The sequence below is a fragment of the Pan troglodytes genome, chromosome 18 (assembly GCF_028858775.2).
Source record: "Pan troglodytes isolate AG18354 chromosome 18, NHGRI_mPanTro3-v2.0_pri, whole genome shotgun sequence".
Lineage (NCBI taxonomy): Eukaryota > Metazoa > Chordata > Mammalia > Primates > Hominidae > Pan > Pan troglodytes.
Window position 1 is genome coordinate 23,110,130 of NC_072416.2, and position 15,999 is coordinate 23,126,128.

General features: G+C 45.3%; 1 protein-coding gene across 3 annotated transcripts in view; it reads left to right on the forward strand.

Moving 5' to 3' along the window:
* The window catches only part of ACSM2A (acyl-CoA synthetase medium chain family member 2A), a 35,285-nt gene extending 35,022 nt beyond the window's left edge, over positions 1-263 (forward strand). For all 3 annotated transcript variants that reach the window (XM_024349797.2, XM_024349798.2, XM_024349796.2), the window contains one exon: positions 46-263. In XM_024349797.2, the coding sequence (XP_024205565.1) occupies positions 46-150 (105 nt within the window). In that variant the 3' untranslated portion in view covers positions 151-263. The remainder of the gene's footprint in view (positions 1-45) is intronic.
* The last annotated feature ends 15,736 nt before the right edge of the window (positions 264-15,999 follow it).

Consider the following 15,999-nt stretch of genomic DNA (forward strand, 5'->3'; position numbering starts at 1 on the left):
TGTCATCCCAGATTACCCACCCTGGACCAATTTGTCTTTCAACAGATAGAGTTTGTCTTGAACCTGCCCAAGACTGTCACAGGGAAAATTCAACGAGCCAAGCTTCGAGACAAGGAGTGGAAGATGTCCGGAAAAGCCCGTGCGCAGTGAGGCATCTAGGAGACATTCATTTGGATTCCCCTCTTCTTTCTCTTTCTTTTCCCTTTGGGCCCTTGGCCTTCCTATGATGATATGAGATTCTTTATGAAAGAACATGAAAGTAATTTTTGTCTTGCCTTGGTTATTAGCACAAAACATTACCATGTTAGATGTTGAAAGAAGAAAGGGAAGGATTGAGAGAGAGTGAAAAGGAGAGGGTAACAGAAAAAGAGGAAAGAAAAGTAAGTCAGGGAAATATTAAAACTGCAAGGGAAAACAATTGAAAAAGAAATAAAGTAGGGAAGGAAGGAGAGAGGAAGCAAGGGAAGGAGGAAGGAAGGAAAGAGGAGATGAAAGGTGGAGAAAAGATAGAAGAAAAATAATTGAAGGGAGAATCAGAAAAATAAAGAGAAGAAAGGAAAGAAATAAAGAGAGAAAGAGAAAGAAGAAAGAGCAAAAGAACACAAGAAAGAAATAGAGGGAGAAAGAGAGGGAGAAAGGAAGAGGAAAAAGATTTTAAAAATAAAAATAGTAAAAGAAACTGATAAAGAAAAGTAATGGAAGACAGGAAGAAAGGAAGAGAGGGAAGTAAAGAGGGAAACTTATAAATATTCCCACAGATAGACAAAGTCAAGCATAAAACTGGAGCTTGAGAAGAAAATGAAAGGCCGTGGCACCTTCTTTTACCCTAGGAGAAGACCTCCATACAGGAAGACTTGTGTGTGGGGTTGGGACATTAGAATCATCCGCAAGTCACCCCAAACCTTGAAACTGTCAGGGTCAGAGGGGAACCACCATTTATTAAGAATTTGCCATGAGCCAGGCACTGACCCAGACACATTATAAATACCACGTTGTTTCACCTGTGTGTGGCATCTGCAGACCTTAGATCATAGCTGTGAGAACAACGTAAGCACTGCCAAAGTTATCAGCTACCCATATCTCATGTTTTTGATGTTATCTACTCTTCCTAGAATCAAATATTAAAATAATTTTAAAACCAAGATCCTGACAATAGTCTTTGGGAAAAACAAAGAAAGGCAGGGATGAGGTAAATGTACGCTTCCAACAGCTTGTGAGTTGGGGAATCCATGGAGAGAGATTGGGGAGGTGGTTTTGTTGAAAGAACAACCAGCACGTCAATTCCTGGGGCTTCTGGGACACCAGATCTATGGTCCAGGAGATGGAGAGAGGTGAGCACTATGAGGACTTCACCTACAACCCAGAGATGGAGGATGAATGTTCCTAGCAATTTCAAGTAAGTAAGAGAAGAAAGCAAAGGTTCTCTGAGAGCCCATGACTCTTCTTAAGAAGACTTAGTAATAACAACAACAATAGTAATAATAATATTGATCGTTCATCAAGCACTTGCCAAGAGTCAGGTGCTGAGCAACTGACTAAGCAAACACACATATTAATCCTACTTAAGGTTCACAATTACCCTTTGGTTCAGGCACTATTATTTTTTCCATTTTACAAAGGAGCAAATTAAGACTCAGAGATATTAAATGACAGAGCCGGGTTCTAACACAGGCCAAGCTGCATGCAACACCTATGCTTTCAATTTCTATACTCCATCAATTTGCTTGTCTTGGCTTCTGGACCTTGACAAAGCCACTCTCTCAGTCTGTACTTGTTAGGGTCCTCCAGAGAAATAGAACCAATATATACATATATGTACTCCGCAACTTAGGATGGGGTTACATCCTAATAAATGTATCATAATGTCAAAAAAATTGTAAGTCAAGAATCCTCTGTACACACACACACACACACACACACAGAGAGAGAGAGAATGAGAGAGAGAGAGAGAGAGAGAGAGATTGGCTCAAAGAATTGTGTAGTTTGAGAATTCCCAAGATCTACACCTTGGAAGCTGAAGACCCAGGAAAGCCAATGTGTATATCCAGTCTTAGTCTGAAGACCTGAGAACCAGAAGAACCAATGGTGTAAGTCCCAGTCTGAGGGCAGCAGAAGACCAATGTTCCAGCTCAAGAAGTCAGGCAGGAGGACTTCTCTTTTACTCAGCCTTTCTGTTCTACCTAGGTCTCTAATTGCTTGGATGAGTGCCCCACCCCCACACTAGGGAGGGCAATATTCTTTTTTTTAAATTATTATTATTATACTTTAAGTTTTAGGGTACATGTGCACAATGTGCAGATTAGTTACCTATGTATACTTCTGCCATGCTGGTGTGCTGCACCCATTAACTCATCATTTAGCATTAGGCATATCTCCTAATGCTATCCCTCCACCCTCCCCCAACCCCACAACAGTCCGCAGAGTGTGATGTTCCCCTTCCTGTGTCCACGTGTCCTCATTGTTCAATTCCCACCTATGAGTGAGAATATGCGGTGTTTGGTTTTTTGTTCTTGCGATAGTTTACTGAGAATGATGATTTCCAATTTCATCCATGACCCTACAATATTCTTTATACAATCTGATTCAAATATTAATCTCATCCAGAAATACAGACATACCCAGAATAATGTTTGGCCAAAAGTCTGAGATCCCCGTGGCCCAGTCAACTTGACACATAAAGTTAACCATCACACAGTCGTCTTACAAAATATACACTAGAAGGCAGATATACTGTAATATGCTCCCCCTATAGTTCACTGAAATACAGCAGATATTTGTTGCCCATAGTAGAGAAATGCAACCTGCTAATCAAATACAAAACTTTGTTTTTCTCAATCTGAATTTATCAGTGTTTGAGGGAGTCTCATTTAACTGAAAGCTTCCAAGAATTTAAAATGAGGCAGATTGCTCATTCTGACACTTGGATTCATGTTTAGTTTTCTCTGTCCACTGCATGCTTGCATAGGCAGCAAGAGGTCTCACCATCACTCTTCATGCTGGATGATGATCTGCTGATAAGGCCTCACATTTCATCCCCATTTTCCCAGTGTCAATAGCCCCTCAATCTCCCAACCTTAAGAGATGTGAAAAAGAATTATACTTTATAGATGCCTCTGTGGACAGCAAGGAAGAAAGGGGTATACCCAGCTGGGAGATCTTGGTGCTGCCTTAGAAACACCTGATGTGGCTTCATGAGGTGACTTCTGTTTTGGAGGTGGAGTGGAAGACAGCAGCAGTGGAAAATGATGATGTATGGCCAATATGTAGGGCCAATGAGTTGGAGACATTTTAGAGTATGCCATAACTGAGAAACTTTGGATATAGAGGGAAACTAACCAATTTTTAAAGGAAGATTTCCAATTAAAATCAGTGTGAACACCCAACCCATTACCATGTTGTCTAAATAAACTTCACTGGTTTCTGTTTTAGCAAACATTATTGAGTTTTGAGGATTTGAACTCTAGTTTCTACGACTGCCAAATTATGCAAAGACTAGACTACATAGGCTCCTAGTATTTATTGGGATTATACATTGGTTAGCATATCATGTGAGGATCACATAAAGGTGTCGTTAGTAAGAATGGAAACTTCTAAGTAAGCAAGTGAGATCTGGGAGTAAATCCTGGCCCATCGTCTGTCATAAATGTTGTCTTAAATAAGCTTCATTAAGTTGCAAGATGTATAAACCTATTCAGACTAGCAAAAAGTATTCTATTTCAAGGACCCATTGATAATTTCACAGGATTGAGGAATGTGGGAATCAACCAGCTCTCATAAGGGCATAACCAGCTACTTGTTAGAAAACCAAAAAAAAAAAAAAAAAAGCAAAAACAAACAAACAAAAAGCCATCAGGAGCCCAGGAAGCCACTCTATCCAGCTCTGTGGGAACAGATTACAATATATCTATCTCTTTTTCCCCCTCAACTATGTGTATCCTTTTTTTTCCTTGTAAGTATTGAGACTAATGTCATAAAGTGGCTTCTCCCACCCTCTGGCTTCATCACCCTCCAGCTTCAGTGCCACTACCTAAATTCCAGAGAGAATGAATCTGATTGATCCAGCTCATGTGAGTTGCCCACATGTACTCTGATTATCACAGAGTACAAATACGGCTACAGGGGCCCAATTTCTTTGGACTGGGAAAAACTTTCAGAGAAAAGGGACAAAGGGTGGCATGAGACACCTCCTAATTTGACTACCCATTTAGACACAAACTAGCAAGTTTTTGCAAAGATTGAGCCTACCTTCCAACATTACTCAATGCCTCTTTCCTCCTTCTTGCTAAAAGCCTTTCTCTCCATATATAGACCTTCTGCCCATTCAGTCTCATTGAAATCTTGATAAAGGCTGAGACTTCACCTGATTGTTCCCAGGACCCTGTCTAATGAGACCCCAGTTGCTAGAGAAAATATCTGTCTAGTCAGGCTCTCTCTCACTGTGAAAGGCACTGAGAGGATTTAATTCGTAGAGTGATTAGAATCTGATTTCCTAGATACTAATTATCTGTGTGCCATGCCCCTTTAAGGAGGTTTCCTGCTAACTCTGGCTGTCTTTCCTTTTAACCTATGGCCTGCTATTTTTATTCTGTACTGAGAATATATTTTTGATCACATCTCCTTACTCACCACCCAATCCATGAGTTCATTAACTTCTCCAGGCTCAGGGATGATTGATGATGGAAACACATCACTTTTAAAGGAAAGCTATACCCTACCCACAGTATAAAATCTGCCTCCCTTCCCTCCTCACCCCCAACTTTAATCTCCTTCTGCCTATGACTTTGACAAAGCAATCATAATATTCAACCTGTATCTTTCACAAAGACTGGTTTGCTATGACTACTGTGAAATCACCAACTCGCCTTTCTCAGGATGAGGCAAAGCTAGACCACTTTATCCTTTCTGCTCATTTTCTGATCTTTACTTACAAACAATATCTTTTGAGTCGCTCTGAAAACTTAGACTCATCCACACCACATCCACATGAATTTTAGCTTACCTAGAGAAATCAACTCCCAAATCATCCTCTTTTATGATAACTTGTCTATACTTTTATGATAACTTGGCTTTAGTTGGCTGTACTTTCATACTCTATACTTTTATACTCCAAAATCATCCTCTTTTATGAAGACATCCTGTTTTATAACTTGGCTATACTTTTATACTCTCCTACATTGTCTTGGGAACTCTTAATATGTCTTTTATATGCCTCTTCTTTTTTTGTCTTTAATAAGACATATTAAGAGTTCCCAGGACAATGTAGGAGAGCATTTTGGATTGGAATCAGTATTCGAGATTCAAGCTAAGTTGTATTCTGCCTCAGAGCATTTTCACTTCCTGGAATTCTGACATGTTGATTCTAGAATCAAAATCAAAACTGCATTCCAACCTGGGTGACAGAGGAAGATGCTGGTTCTAAAAAGAAAAGAAAAGTACACCTTGCTTGAGTAATCTAAACCAAATATGTACATAATGCACCAAGTTACAGATGCGTCTGATTCAGGGACTGATCCTTTAGCACATCACCCTTGTAGCCAAGTCAAATTCCAAGCTAGTAGAACAATAAATGCCCTCAAAAAATGCATAGTTGACTGAGTTCATTGGTCTGCTTAATATACTTTCATGAGTCACCTTACTTTCCAAATAAAGTCCAAACTCAATATCATGCAATACAGTGACCACTGCCTCTGTCATTTCTGTAAAGTTGGACCTGATACTGAAATAAGACTGAATGTAAATGAGCTGGCTCCTCCCCTCCAAGTTATTTATGTACAAGTTCCTCTTCTATCTACAGATAATAGCGTGAAGTCTGGGGCACCTCATGCCATCAACACATTTACAAATGCACTTTCCCGGTTGGAGCCTGGGAATCCTCCAGAGCTAATGATTGATTGGGGATGTCAAGAACATACCATTCTGTATCACAGAGCTTGTAATAATTACCTCTTGGGTTTGGGGGTTATTGGAACATGTGGCCTCCTTTGTCTTAAAGATCTTACAGGATGGATTTTCTCTAATGTTTTGGGAAGCTGCTATAGCAGTTTCTATGCAGCCCTCTGAACATACAAACCTTGCCTTAGACTGAGATGGTCATTGCTCCATTATTAGTGTAAATTGGATACCTCCTCAACAGGACCATGCCGTCGATGAATTAGTGAGGTGGATCCTAAATGTGGATTTTGAACGTGTTGCCTCAGTACATGATTACATTGAGGAAGTATTGTGGTAGTTTTACATCACATCCACTAATTCTTTGACATACCTCACATCCAGAGCTGGTATCTGTCCCTTCTCCTGGAATCTGAATTGACATTAGCAGCTTATTGATTAGGTAATTTCTGAGACTAAATCTTCATAGGTGATTTAACCTTAATTGTATTTGTAGGTTCAAATCACCTAGTAAAAGTCTGAGGCCACTGTGCTGTGAGGAAGTCCTGGCCACATGCAGGTGCCTCTTGTAGGTGTTCCAGCCAACAGCCCCAGCTGAAACCCCATGAGTGAAGCTTCCTTCCACTCATCCCAGATAGAATACTTCAGCTTGAGTTACTATAACAAAATATCATAGATTGGAAGACTTCAACCCCAGACATGTATTTCTCACAGTTCTGGAGGCTGGGAAGTGCAAAATTAAGGTGCTGGCTGATTAATTTCCCGGTGAGGGTTCTCTTCCTGGCATGCAAACATCTGCCTTCACACTGTGAGCTGTCCTCAGCATACCCTTTGGATTCCCTCCTGTCCAGAGGGGGCCAAGGTGGCAGGGGGCTGGTGTGTCAGCAGTGCCCCAGCCTGTCCACACCTAGCCAGGCTGTGACAGTGCCAGGGTTCAGCCCCAACCATGCTTGGATATCAAAGTGAGCACCAGGAGTGGGGAGAGGCCAGGCAGCAGGAGTAGACATCCCCAAACCTGTGGGGACAGGAGACACCTTCCCGGGCCCCTGAGGGGACAGAGTGCAGACACGCTCCAGCGTAGAGCCATGGCAGGGCAGCTGCAGCTGCATCCAAGGGGCTCTCACCTCACCAACTTAGAAGGGGTGGGGCTCCTGTTTGTCCCTGGCTCCCGCTGGCTCCATGGAGCATGCAGCTTCAGCTGTGCCTCCTCACAGCCTGGGGTGGGGAATCCAGGTCCTTGCTGGCCCTGGGCTGGTGTCTGGGGCAGGGGCGACATTGCCATGAGCTCCCCTCCATGGCCCTGGTGCTCAGGCCTGGCCTGGGGCTCCACCTTGCCTGGCTCATGGCCCTGCCTTGTGGGGACACCTCCAGGAGTGAATTGCAGGTTCCAGGACTGGCCATCAGGAGTGTCAGGCTTAGTAGTCACCCTGATGTGGGGTGGAACCTGGGGATGTGGCCCTGGGTGGCCCCAAGCAGAGCCTCTTCCTGAAGTGCAGGAACCTGGTGCCTTCAACAAGTGGGTATGGTGGCCATACTGCTGGCCAGGGCCCCGAAGTGGATGCTGCTCCAACCTCTTGCTCTGGGCTCCTGAAGTGCTGCCAAAGCTCCATGCCCCAGGCCTGGCACCCATGTTCCATGTGCAAGCACTGCACCACCCTGGGCCCAGTTCCACCTTGGGGCCCCCTTCTGCCAGACCTCACTGCTCCCCCGCCAGCAGGCAACTCATCCTGGACCCATCGCAGCAGCTTTCAGGGCTTCCAGGGCTCCCAGGGCTCCCAGGGGCAGGCTCAGGGCCTGTCTACCTCTTGTCCATGCCCTTCTTGCAGTGGCAGAGAGCAAGAGTGGTGATGCGGGGTCAGGGTCTGGAGTGGTGGAGGCTCTGGTCCTGGGGGCAGGTCTTGCCTGGCCACACAAAGCTGGGGTTGGTGCAGTTGGCTGCCTTGGGGATGCGGGGCACAGGGGTCTCCCCACTGCCACTGCTGCTCTCACAGTTGCTTCTGCCACCACTGCTTGCACCTCCCCACTATGGCTGGCAAAGTGGCAGTGGCCACTCCAGATGGCCCACCACTGCCATCAATCCCCCCTCTGAAGATGTACATCTAACTGCTGTAAGGATAGGGATGATGACCACTCTTAACTGCTTCATGCTGACATGGGGTGTTGTTTTGAGGAAAACGGCAGTTGGATCTCTCTCAGAGACCTATCTAAGGATCCCTGGTAAAAAGGGAGCTATTGTGTGAGGCTCCAGTTGCATTACCGCTTGGAGTTTGATGGGCCATCCCTCTTGTCTCTTCTCAGCTGCAGTCATAAATCACTGGTTGGTTCACAAGAATATACTTTACTCAATTGTCAAAAGCTGCAAATAACTCAAAAGAACAGCTTCTTTGACTCTGAAAAGCAAAACAAAGGATTAGCAATGTTCTAAGCAAGAGGTCAAAAATATTACTTCAGTCTTCCATTAGTTCAGTCCACCCAGTCAACTCTTGTTCGCAGTCTCTAAAGTTATCAAAAACCTGCCCTTGAGGACTATAATCCATCTTTTGAAGAGGATCAAAATAAGACAATTGTCTGTGAATGTCAAAATGTCCTAGGGTAGTTACAGTCAAAAACACGATTGACAAAGAAATTTAGTCACCTCTGTGGTCTACAATAACCCAACAAAATAACCCTAATTATGATTAATAACACATACTCAGACATCAGAATTTTAGCAATCCCATACTATTTTAGAACACATATTAACATTATTCACTAAAATATAACCTGAAAATTAAACACCACCTTATTTGGACAATCCTGCATAACTAAATGTGTCTAATAATCCTGTTTACTTCTCCTTTGGATGCTCCAGGGGCCCTCTGTAGCATCCAAATTTAAGGGTTAGAAAAGATGATTTCAAAGCTGAAACTTGATATTGGGAAGCCTACCAAATATGTTGAAAGCTTAAAACACTTAATAGAATTTCAGATTACCATAAGTCATCCATTTAGCTAAAATAGATAATTTAAATTTTGAAAAACAAAAACCTTTACTCATTAAGAGAGAAGACCAAGTTTTCCAAGTAATCTAACTTTTGTCCTTCCCTTCTTTTTTTGGAAGTTTATTCACAAGGCAAACAAAAATCTTCCATTACACTAAAATCTTGTTCAAGCAAGAGAAAGCCAAATTTCACCCTTGCATTAGTCAACTATTAATGTCAACCTCATTTTTTGGTAATGAAACCTCACAGAAAAATCCATCCAATCTGAGTTTGACCATGAAGTGAGATTCTTATAAACCTTTTATAACCCTTTACACCTTCCACAATTTGTTCAAACCTTTAACTTTCCAGGAATTCTTTAACCCTCTAAACTTATGCAGAAATTTATATTCCCATGCCTTCTTATAATCTTTTACCAAAACCACATTTTACTCTCCTTACAAACTTTGCATGTAAATCCATTTTCAGTAGTCTCAATTACATATTACAAAGTTAACTCTCAGCCATTTTAATTTTGGTTTAAAACCTGGTAAGTTATTTTAATTATGTATTAGGTGTGGATAAGATCTGACTTTTTCTAGCATAGTTAGTGGCGTGGTTAACTCCATATGTCCCCAGGCCTTACCAACTGTAAAGCAGGCAAGTTGAACAGTTTTCAAAAGCCAAAGAAGCAGTTTATGACCTTAAAGCATTTAGCAAGCCTAATATCTGAATTATTTCAGATATGAACTGCATGTCTACATAATTTGGATCACATGTGTACATTTTGAAGACATTTTCATTTTATGAATAATCTTTAAAACTCTTTTTATTTCTCAAAGATTAAAGTCATGTCAACTAAAAGGTATTACAGCTTCTATTTTTTGTTAAGAATATTTGATATAAGCACTTATTTTCCCTCAGCCAATCAATTAGAGCTCTTTTATATAAACATCACACACATAACACATATATAACTACAAAGACAGACAGAAGGAAATCCAGGAGTTGTCAGATTTTTCACGTGCTAATCTCTTAATTGGATTACTGGCCTCAGGGTTGAGCCCTTCAAGAAACAGAACTAGGAAAACATGCAGTTCCTAAGGCCTAATAGACAGGCACAGATTTTGAGAGAGATTCCTGGGGTTCTGTGAGGGTAACAGGTTTTTCCCAAAACAGGGTCAGTGGTGCCTCCTCCATTTTCCCAAGGAGTCCCAGGCCATCAGAAGTTATCTTGGGGCCTCTCATGTGTGCAGTAAGAGTGGCAAGACAAAATGGGGGAAAATAATTCAGTCAACTGAGAAGAAAATCCTTTTTTTCCAGAAAAACAAGATCCACAAAGAGACATCAAGTCCTGTTAAATATACCTATAGCTTGGATATCCATTTTAATTAAGCTGACTTTTAACCATAGCTCTCCTTTTTAAGAAGTCCTTTTAAATCTCTTATTACCTAACCTTAGCCATGCCAAATGGCCAATACTTCTGGCTTTTGAACTCATAGAGAGGCAGAGAATACAGTCATTTTTCACCATTCTTGCAACCACTTTGTACAGAGACAGAGAGAGAGGCCAGAAATCTGACTGGTAGGAACTTTTACCCTTTGCCTGCATGTCAGGCTCCTGGGTTCCCTTCCCCTGAGCCATGGAGTCCTGTGCAGGGGAACAGACAAAGAACAGTTGTCTCTCCTCAAGAGATTGCCAAGCAGTTTAAGATTTGAGAAAATTAAACTTCCCAGGATGCATCCAAGGGGAGTGTCCTGTGGTACAGAGACATGATTAACCATCGTGAAAAGAGGACAGAGGAAGAAAAGAAAAGCTTTTTTTCCTTTCTCCAGAGTCTGAGGTCCAAAGGAGTTTCCGTGATTTAGGATGCACTCATGAGGAGTGCAGTTCAGGCTGAAGATGATTGGTTACTCATCTGGAAAGAGGGGAAAAAGGCATCCCTTTGTTCCTTTTTCTTTCTAACTAACACCCAGGGTACATAAGGGAGGGAAAAGAAGGCATTCCTTTCTTTCTTTTGACCTTATATCCCTGAGTCCCAGTGACCTGTGAAGGTGCCGACCCTGGGGGCAAGAAGACCTTCACCCACGAAATAGGGAAGCATAGCTGGCAGAAATATTCACACTCACCTGGGCGGTGCCTAAGCCTCCCACTGTCAGTAAGCTTTGAGTTTCCTAGATCTTACCTATGTCATGGATGTGAGCATGACCTCCATCCATGGAGTGAGAGGGCCTAATCAACAGCAATAGTCATGCTCACCTGTGCTGTGCCCCTTGATTCCCACTGTCAGTAACCTTTGGTCTAGTGTTCCATTCCAGGACTTCAAACCAAAGCTTTGGAACAAAACGTGCCTCAGGAGGGTGTATGGACCCATTAAGTTAGTCCCAGGTGGCCCTCACCAAATTGCAGCTAGGAACTGGAGGGGGCGGCTCCTCTGTTGCTTCCCTATCATAAGCAGGTGGAGCTGTGGGACCAGGTCCTCCTCAAACAAGGGAGAGAAAGGGAGTCCCAAGAATTGGGCACCTGGCCTAATAAGGTTCCTCCCAAAAGGAAAAACAGCTAATCCCTTGCATAGAAAAGCTCCATGTATTTACAGGACTATGTTGACTCTGGACATGGTGGAGGAAGGAGACCTGATGCCCCTCATGGTTGTGCCAAGAAAGGAGGGGGTCCTAGATTGGAGAGGAGAACTGAAAGGCCCACTCCAGAGTCCAGGAGGAGGTCCGCCCTCTTTCCTTTGACCCCTAGAATCACCTGGGGCTCCTGGATGGCACTGGCCTTCTGAACTACCAGAGCTGGGGAGAGGAACCCTGGGACCCATCAGTACTACTGCACCATTTGGAATACTGGCCCTGGACCCAGTGACCCACATCTCTGGGGACAGTTTGCTTTCCAATGGTCCTCACTGCAAACTTGACAGGGTCAAAGTGGCTTCCCCCTGCTGTCCTAAAGTGCCCTAGGCTACCATGTTTGCAGCAGTCAGCAGGTGCATCTCAGGGACTCTGGAGTCCATGAGCCAACAAGACAGCTCCTAGAGCCTCTGCCTTTTTCCTGTAACTCTCCTCTCTTTTCTGGACTTCCTCCCAATTCCTACTGCAAAAGCTGGAGGTGGCCACTCCCAGGAGGCCCTCAAAAGTACCATCTGGTCACGCAGGCCATTTCTGCAGCCCCCTCCTGACATCAGAGGCCACCTGTGTAATAAATTCATCCCCTGGGACCAGCTGTCCCTCTACTAAATTGGGAGATAGAGAGGTGTATTTTACCAAGCCCCTTCTTAGCCTTTCCATGATGGCAGTGGGATTCTCATCTAATCCCTGGATATCCACCATGGATAGCTTGGTGTAATTGAGAGGCTTAGTCCTAGTCCTTCATACGCTCTCCAGTATCCACATCTGAAAATGTTTCCTCTTCCACTCTCCTATTTCATCATTGGGGTCCCATTTAGAGTCCTCCAATGTTATTGCTATTCTTCCAATCAGATAAGTCTCATTCCCTTCCCTGGTCCAATATGAGATAGAAAGCTCATCCCCCAAATTGCCTGCTGCTTGCAGGGTGGCCTGCTTTTCAACAGTAGTCAGGGTTTGATTCAAAAGTAATATGACATCCTTCCAGAAGAGTTCAAATACTTGGAAAGTCTCTATATACCTGTCAGGGCCTTCTGAATACTTGTCAAGATCCCTTTTAATTTGCCCTAAGTCCTGAAAAGAAAAGGGGACCTGGAACTTAATGGGGCCATATTCACCAGGCATGTGTTATGGGGACAGTTGAGACTGGATCTTGCCTAAAACCAAAATTTCTAGGCTAAGTCAAGCTTGAGAGACAACCCAGATAGGGAGGAGCAAAGGGAATTGATTCCCCTGCAGGAGGTACCTCTGAGGTTTGCTTTCCTAGTTCCCTGGGATTGACCCTTCCAGCCTCTCCCAAGGTGGCCACTAGGAGAGTTGAATCAATACTACAATGTTGGCCAAGGTCCAGATTACCCTGCAAAGCAAAGAAGGCCTGCATATATGGGATCTCAGAACATTTGTCCCTGTGTTTAAAGAAAAGGACCAGCTGTAGCAGGTATTGAAATTAATGCTTCCCTCGTGAGGCCATTCTTCTTTTCTGTGCCTCAGGTGCTTGGCACTAATTGGCAATGAAGGAAATGACAAGAACATTTCTGCCACAAATTTACGTACAGATACTAAGGCACATTTTGTTTCATCTGTGCTAACCTTAGCCTTCAATTTTATACATTTGACCACTAAGCCAAATGCTCATTCTACCCAGTAATATTATCTCTGTGGTTTGCAACATGCTTAACATTTAACATTGTACATAAAGAAGAGATAGGAACTATGACAATCATGAAAGAAAAAACAATAGAAAAGACTGGACACCTTAACAGGTGATCAGGGACCAGGTCCATGGGCCTTTGGATAACACAGGTGTAGCCTCGGCCAGATACCCTCAGTTGCCCCAGGACCTCCTTCCGGTCCCACCTGAGGGCTAGACCTCCATGAAGGGAAACTGGATTGGAACAAAGCCAACATTCCCAACATCTGAGGATGATGGGGGATTGACAGCATCCTCCCCAGCAAGCCTATCCTCCATGTTGTAAGTCTGGCAGCCACACTAGGCACTTTTAACTGACTGAGACCCAGTATTTTTCTTTCATCTTCATTATTGTGGCATTTAGGGACTCCAAGAAAGGATGGAAAGAACAGATCCATTTTTACTCACCCTTCTGCGGATTCCAGACAAGCCCCCAAAATGTTACAAGATCTTGGGGGTGTTGCTATTCTGGCAGGAATCTTTTGTGCCCCTGCTGCAGCAGGGCGGACAGCTCCAGGTGCTGGCATGGGCCCCAGGCTCGAATGGGCACCTTGTCTAGCACCAAGGGGCACCTGCAGACCAGTGGCAAGCTGCCCTCAGCCCCAGTCTCGGTCTTCCCCCCACCGAGTTCGTTGGGGCCCAAAGGCCACAGGGGGCTGAGGTGGTAGGGGGCTGGAGTGTCAGTGCTGCCCCAAGCGTGCGAAAACAGTGCCCAGGCTCAGCCCCAACCTTGTGGGCACTGGGATGGGGAGAGGCCAGGCAACGAGGGCAGACACCCCCAAGCCTGTGGAGGAAGGGAGATCTTCCCAGACCCCCGAGGGTGCGGAGTGCAGAGACTGCTGGCTAGAAGCCCCGGCAGGTCAGCTGCAGTTGCACCAGATGGGGAGGTGGCTCCCACCCCACCAACTGAGAAGGGACAGGGCTACTGCTTGTCCCTGGCTTCCACCAGCTCCGTGGATCGTCTAGCCTGGGTCGTGCCTCCTCGCAGCCTGGGGCCGGGGCTCCAGGTTCTTGCTAGGCCTGGGCTGGTGTCCAGGGCAGGGGTGATGTCGCCGTGAGCCCCTCCAGTGGCCCCAGTGCTCAGGGATTGCCCGTGGTTCCCCATTAAGCGGCCCTGCCTGCGGGGACACCTCTGGGAGTGGATCGCTGGTTCCCAGGCCTGGCCGTTGGGAGTGTCAGGCTTGGCGGTCCCCCTGATGCACGGTTGACCCCAGGGACACTGCCCCTGGTGGCCCCACTTACAGCCTCCTCCCTAGGTTCAGGAACCTGGGGCCCTTGGTGGGGTGGGCGGGGCGGCCGCACTGCTGGCTGAGTCCCCGAAGCGGGCACCACTCCCATTTCCTGCCCTGGGCCCCTGAAGCATGACCCCAGCCCTAGGCCCCTGGCCCAGCGCCCAGGCCCCATGTGCAAGTGTGGCACCACCCCGGTCGCAGCTCCGCCTTGGGGCCCCTCTCTGCCCGAGTTCTCTGCTCCCCCTCCAACTCAACTCGGACCCATTGCAGCAGCCCCCAGGGCTACAAGCTCTGGGGAGCTCCAAAGGGTCCGCTCGGGGACTGTCTGCCTCCTCCGCACACCCTCCCTGCAGTGGCAAAAGGCGAGAAAGGCGACACGGGGCCAGGGTCCGGAGCTGTGTAGGCTCCAGGCCTAGGGTGGGTCTTGCCCAGCCATGCAAGGGTGAGGGCAGTGCAGTCTGCTGCCTTGGGGACGTGGCACAGGAGACATGAGGTACAAGGGTCCCCCTGCTGCCACGGCTGCTCCCGCAGCTGCCCCTGCCACCACTGCTGGCACCTCCCCACTGCAGCCGGTGCAGTAGTAGCCGCAGCCGCTCCAGACCGCCTGCCGCTGCCATCAGTCACATGGTGAAGAGAGGATCATCTCTTTCTCTCTCTCCTTCTTATAAAGCCACAATGCCATCATGAGGGACCTAGCCTCATGACCTCATTCTATCCCACCTTCCAAAGGCCCCATCCCCAAATTTCATCACACTGGAGGTCAGGGCTTCAACATATGAATTTGAGGGAAAGGCACTGCCTTAGGCCATCAAGTCACCACAGGTTTCAAGTCCTCCCAGCAGGGGCCCTAGACCTTGGAGCAGAATGAAACCATTTCCACTATTCCCCTTCCATATTCTTTACCCACAGAATTTGTGAACATAAGGAAGTGGTTATTTTAAACTGCCATATTTTAGTGTAACTTGTTGTACAGCACTGTGTAATCAGAATAGGTGGATATATGTGTGTATGTAGGTGTGGATGAGTCTATGTTTTCAGAGCGACTCAAAAGATATTGTTTGTAAGTAAAGATCAGAAAATGAGCAGAAAGGATAAAGTGGTCTAGCTTTGCCTCATCCTGAGAAAGGCGAGTTGGTGATTTCACAGTAGTCATAGCAAACCAGTCTTTGTGAAAGATACAGGTTGAATATTATGATTGCTTTGTCAAAGTCATAGGCAGAAGGAGATTAAAGTTGGGGGTGAGGAGGGAAGGGAGGCAGATTTTATACTGTGGGTAGGGTATAGCTTTCCTTTAAAAGTGATGTGTTTCCATCATCAATCATCCCTGAGCCTGGAGAAGTTAATGAACTCATGGATTGGGTGGTGAGTAAGGAGATGTGATCAAAAATATATTCTCAGTACAGAATAAAAATAGCAGGCCATAGGTTAAAAGGAAAGACAGCCAGAGTTAGCAGGAAACCTCCTTAAAGGGGCATGGCACACAGATAATTAGTATCTAGGAAATCAGATTCTAATCACTCTACGAATTAAATCCTCTCAGTGCCTTTCACAGTGAGAGAGAGCCTGACTAGACAGATATTTTCTCTAGCAACTGGGGTCTCATTA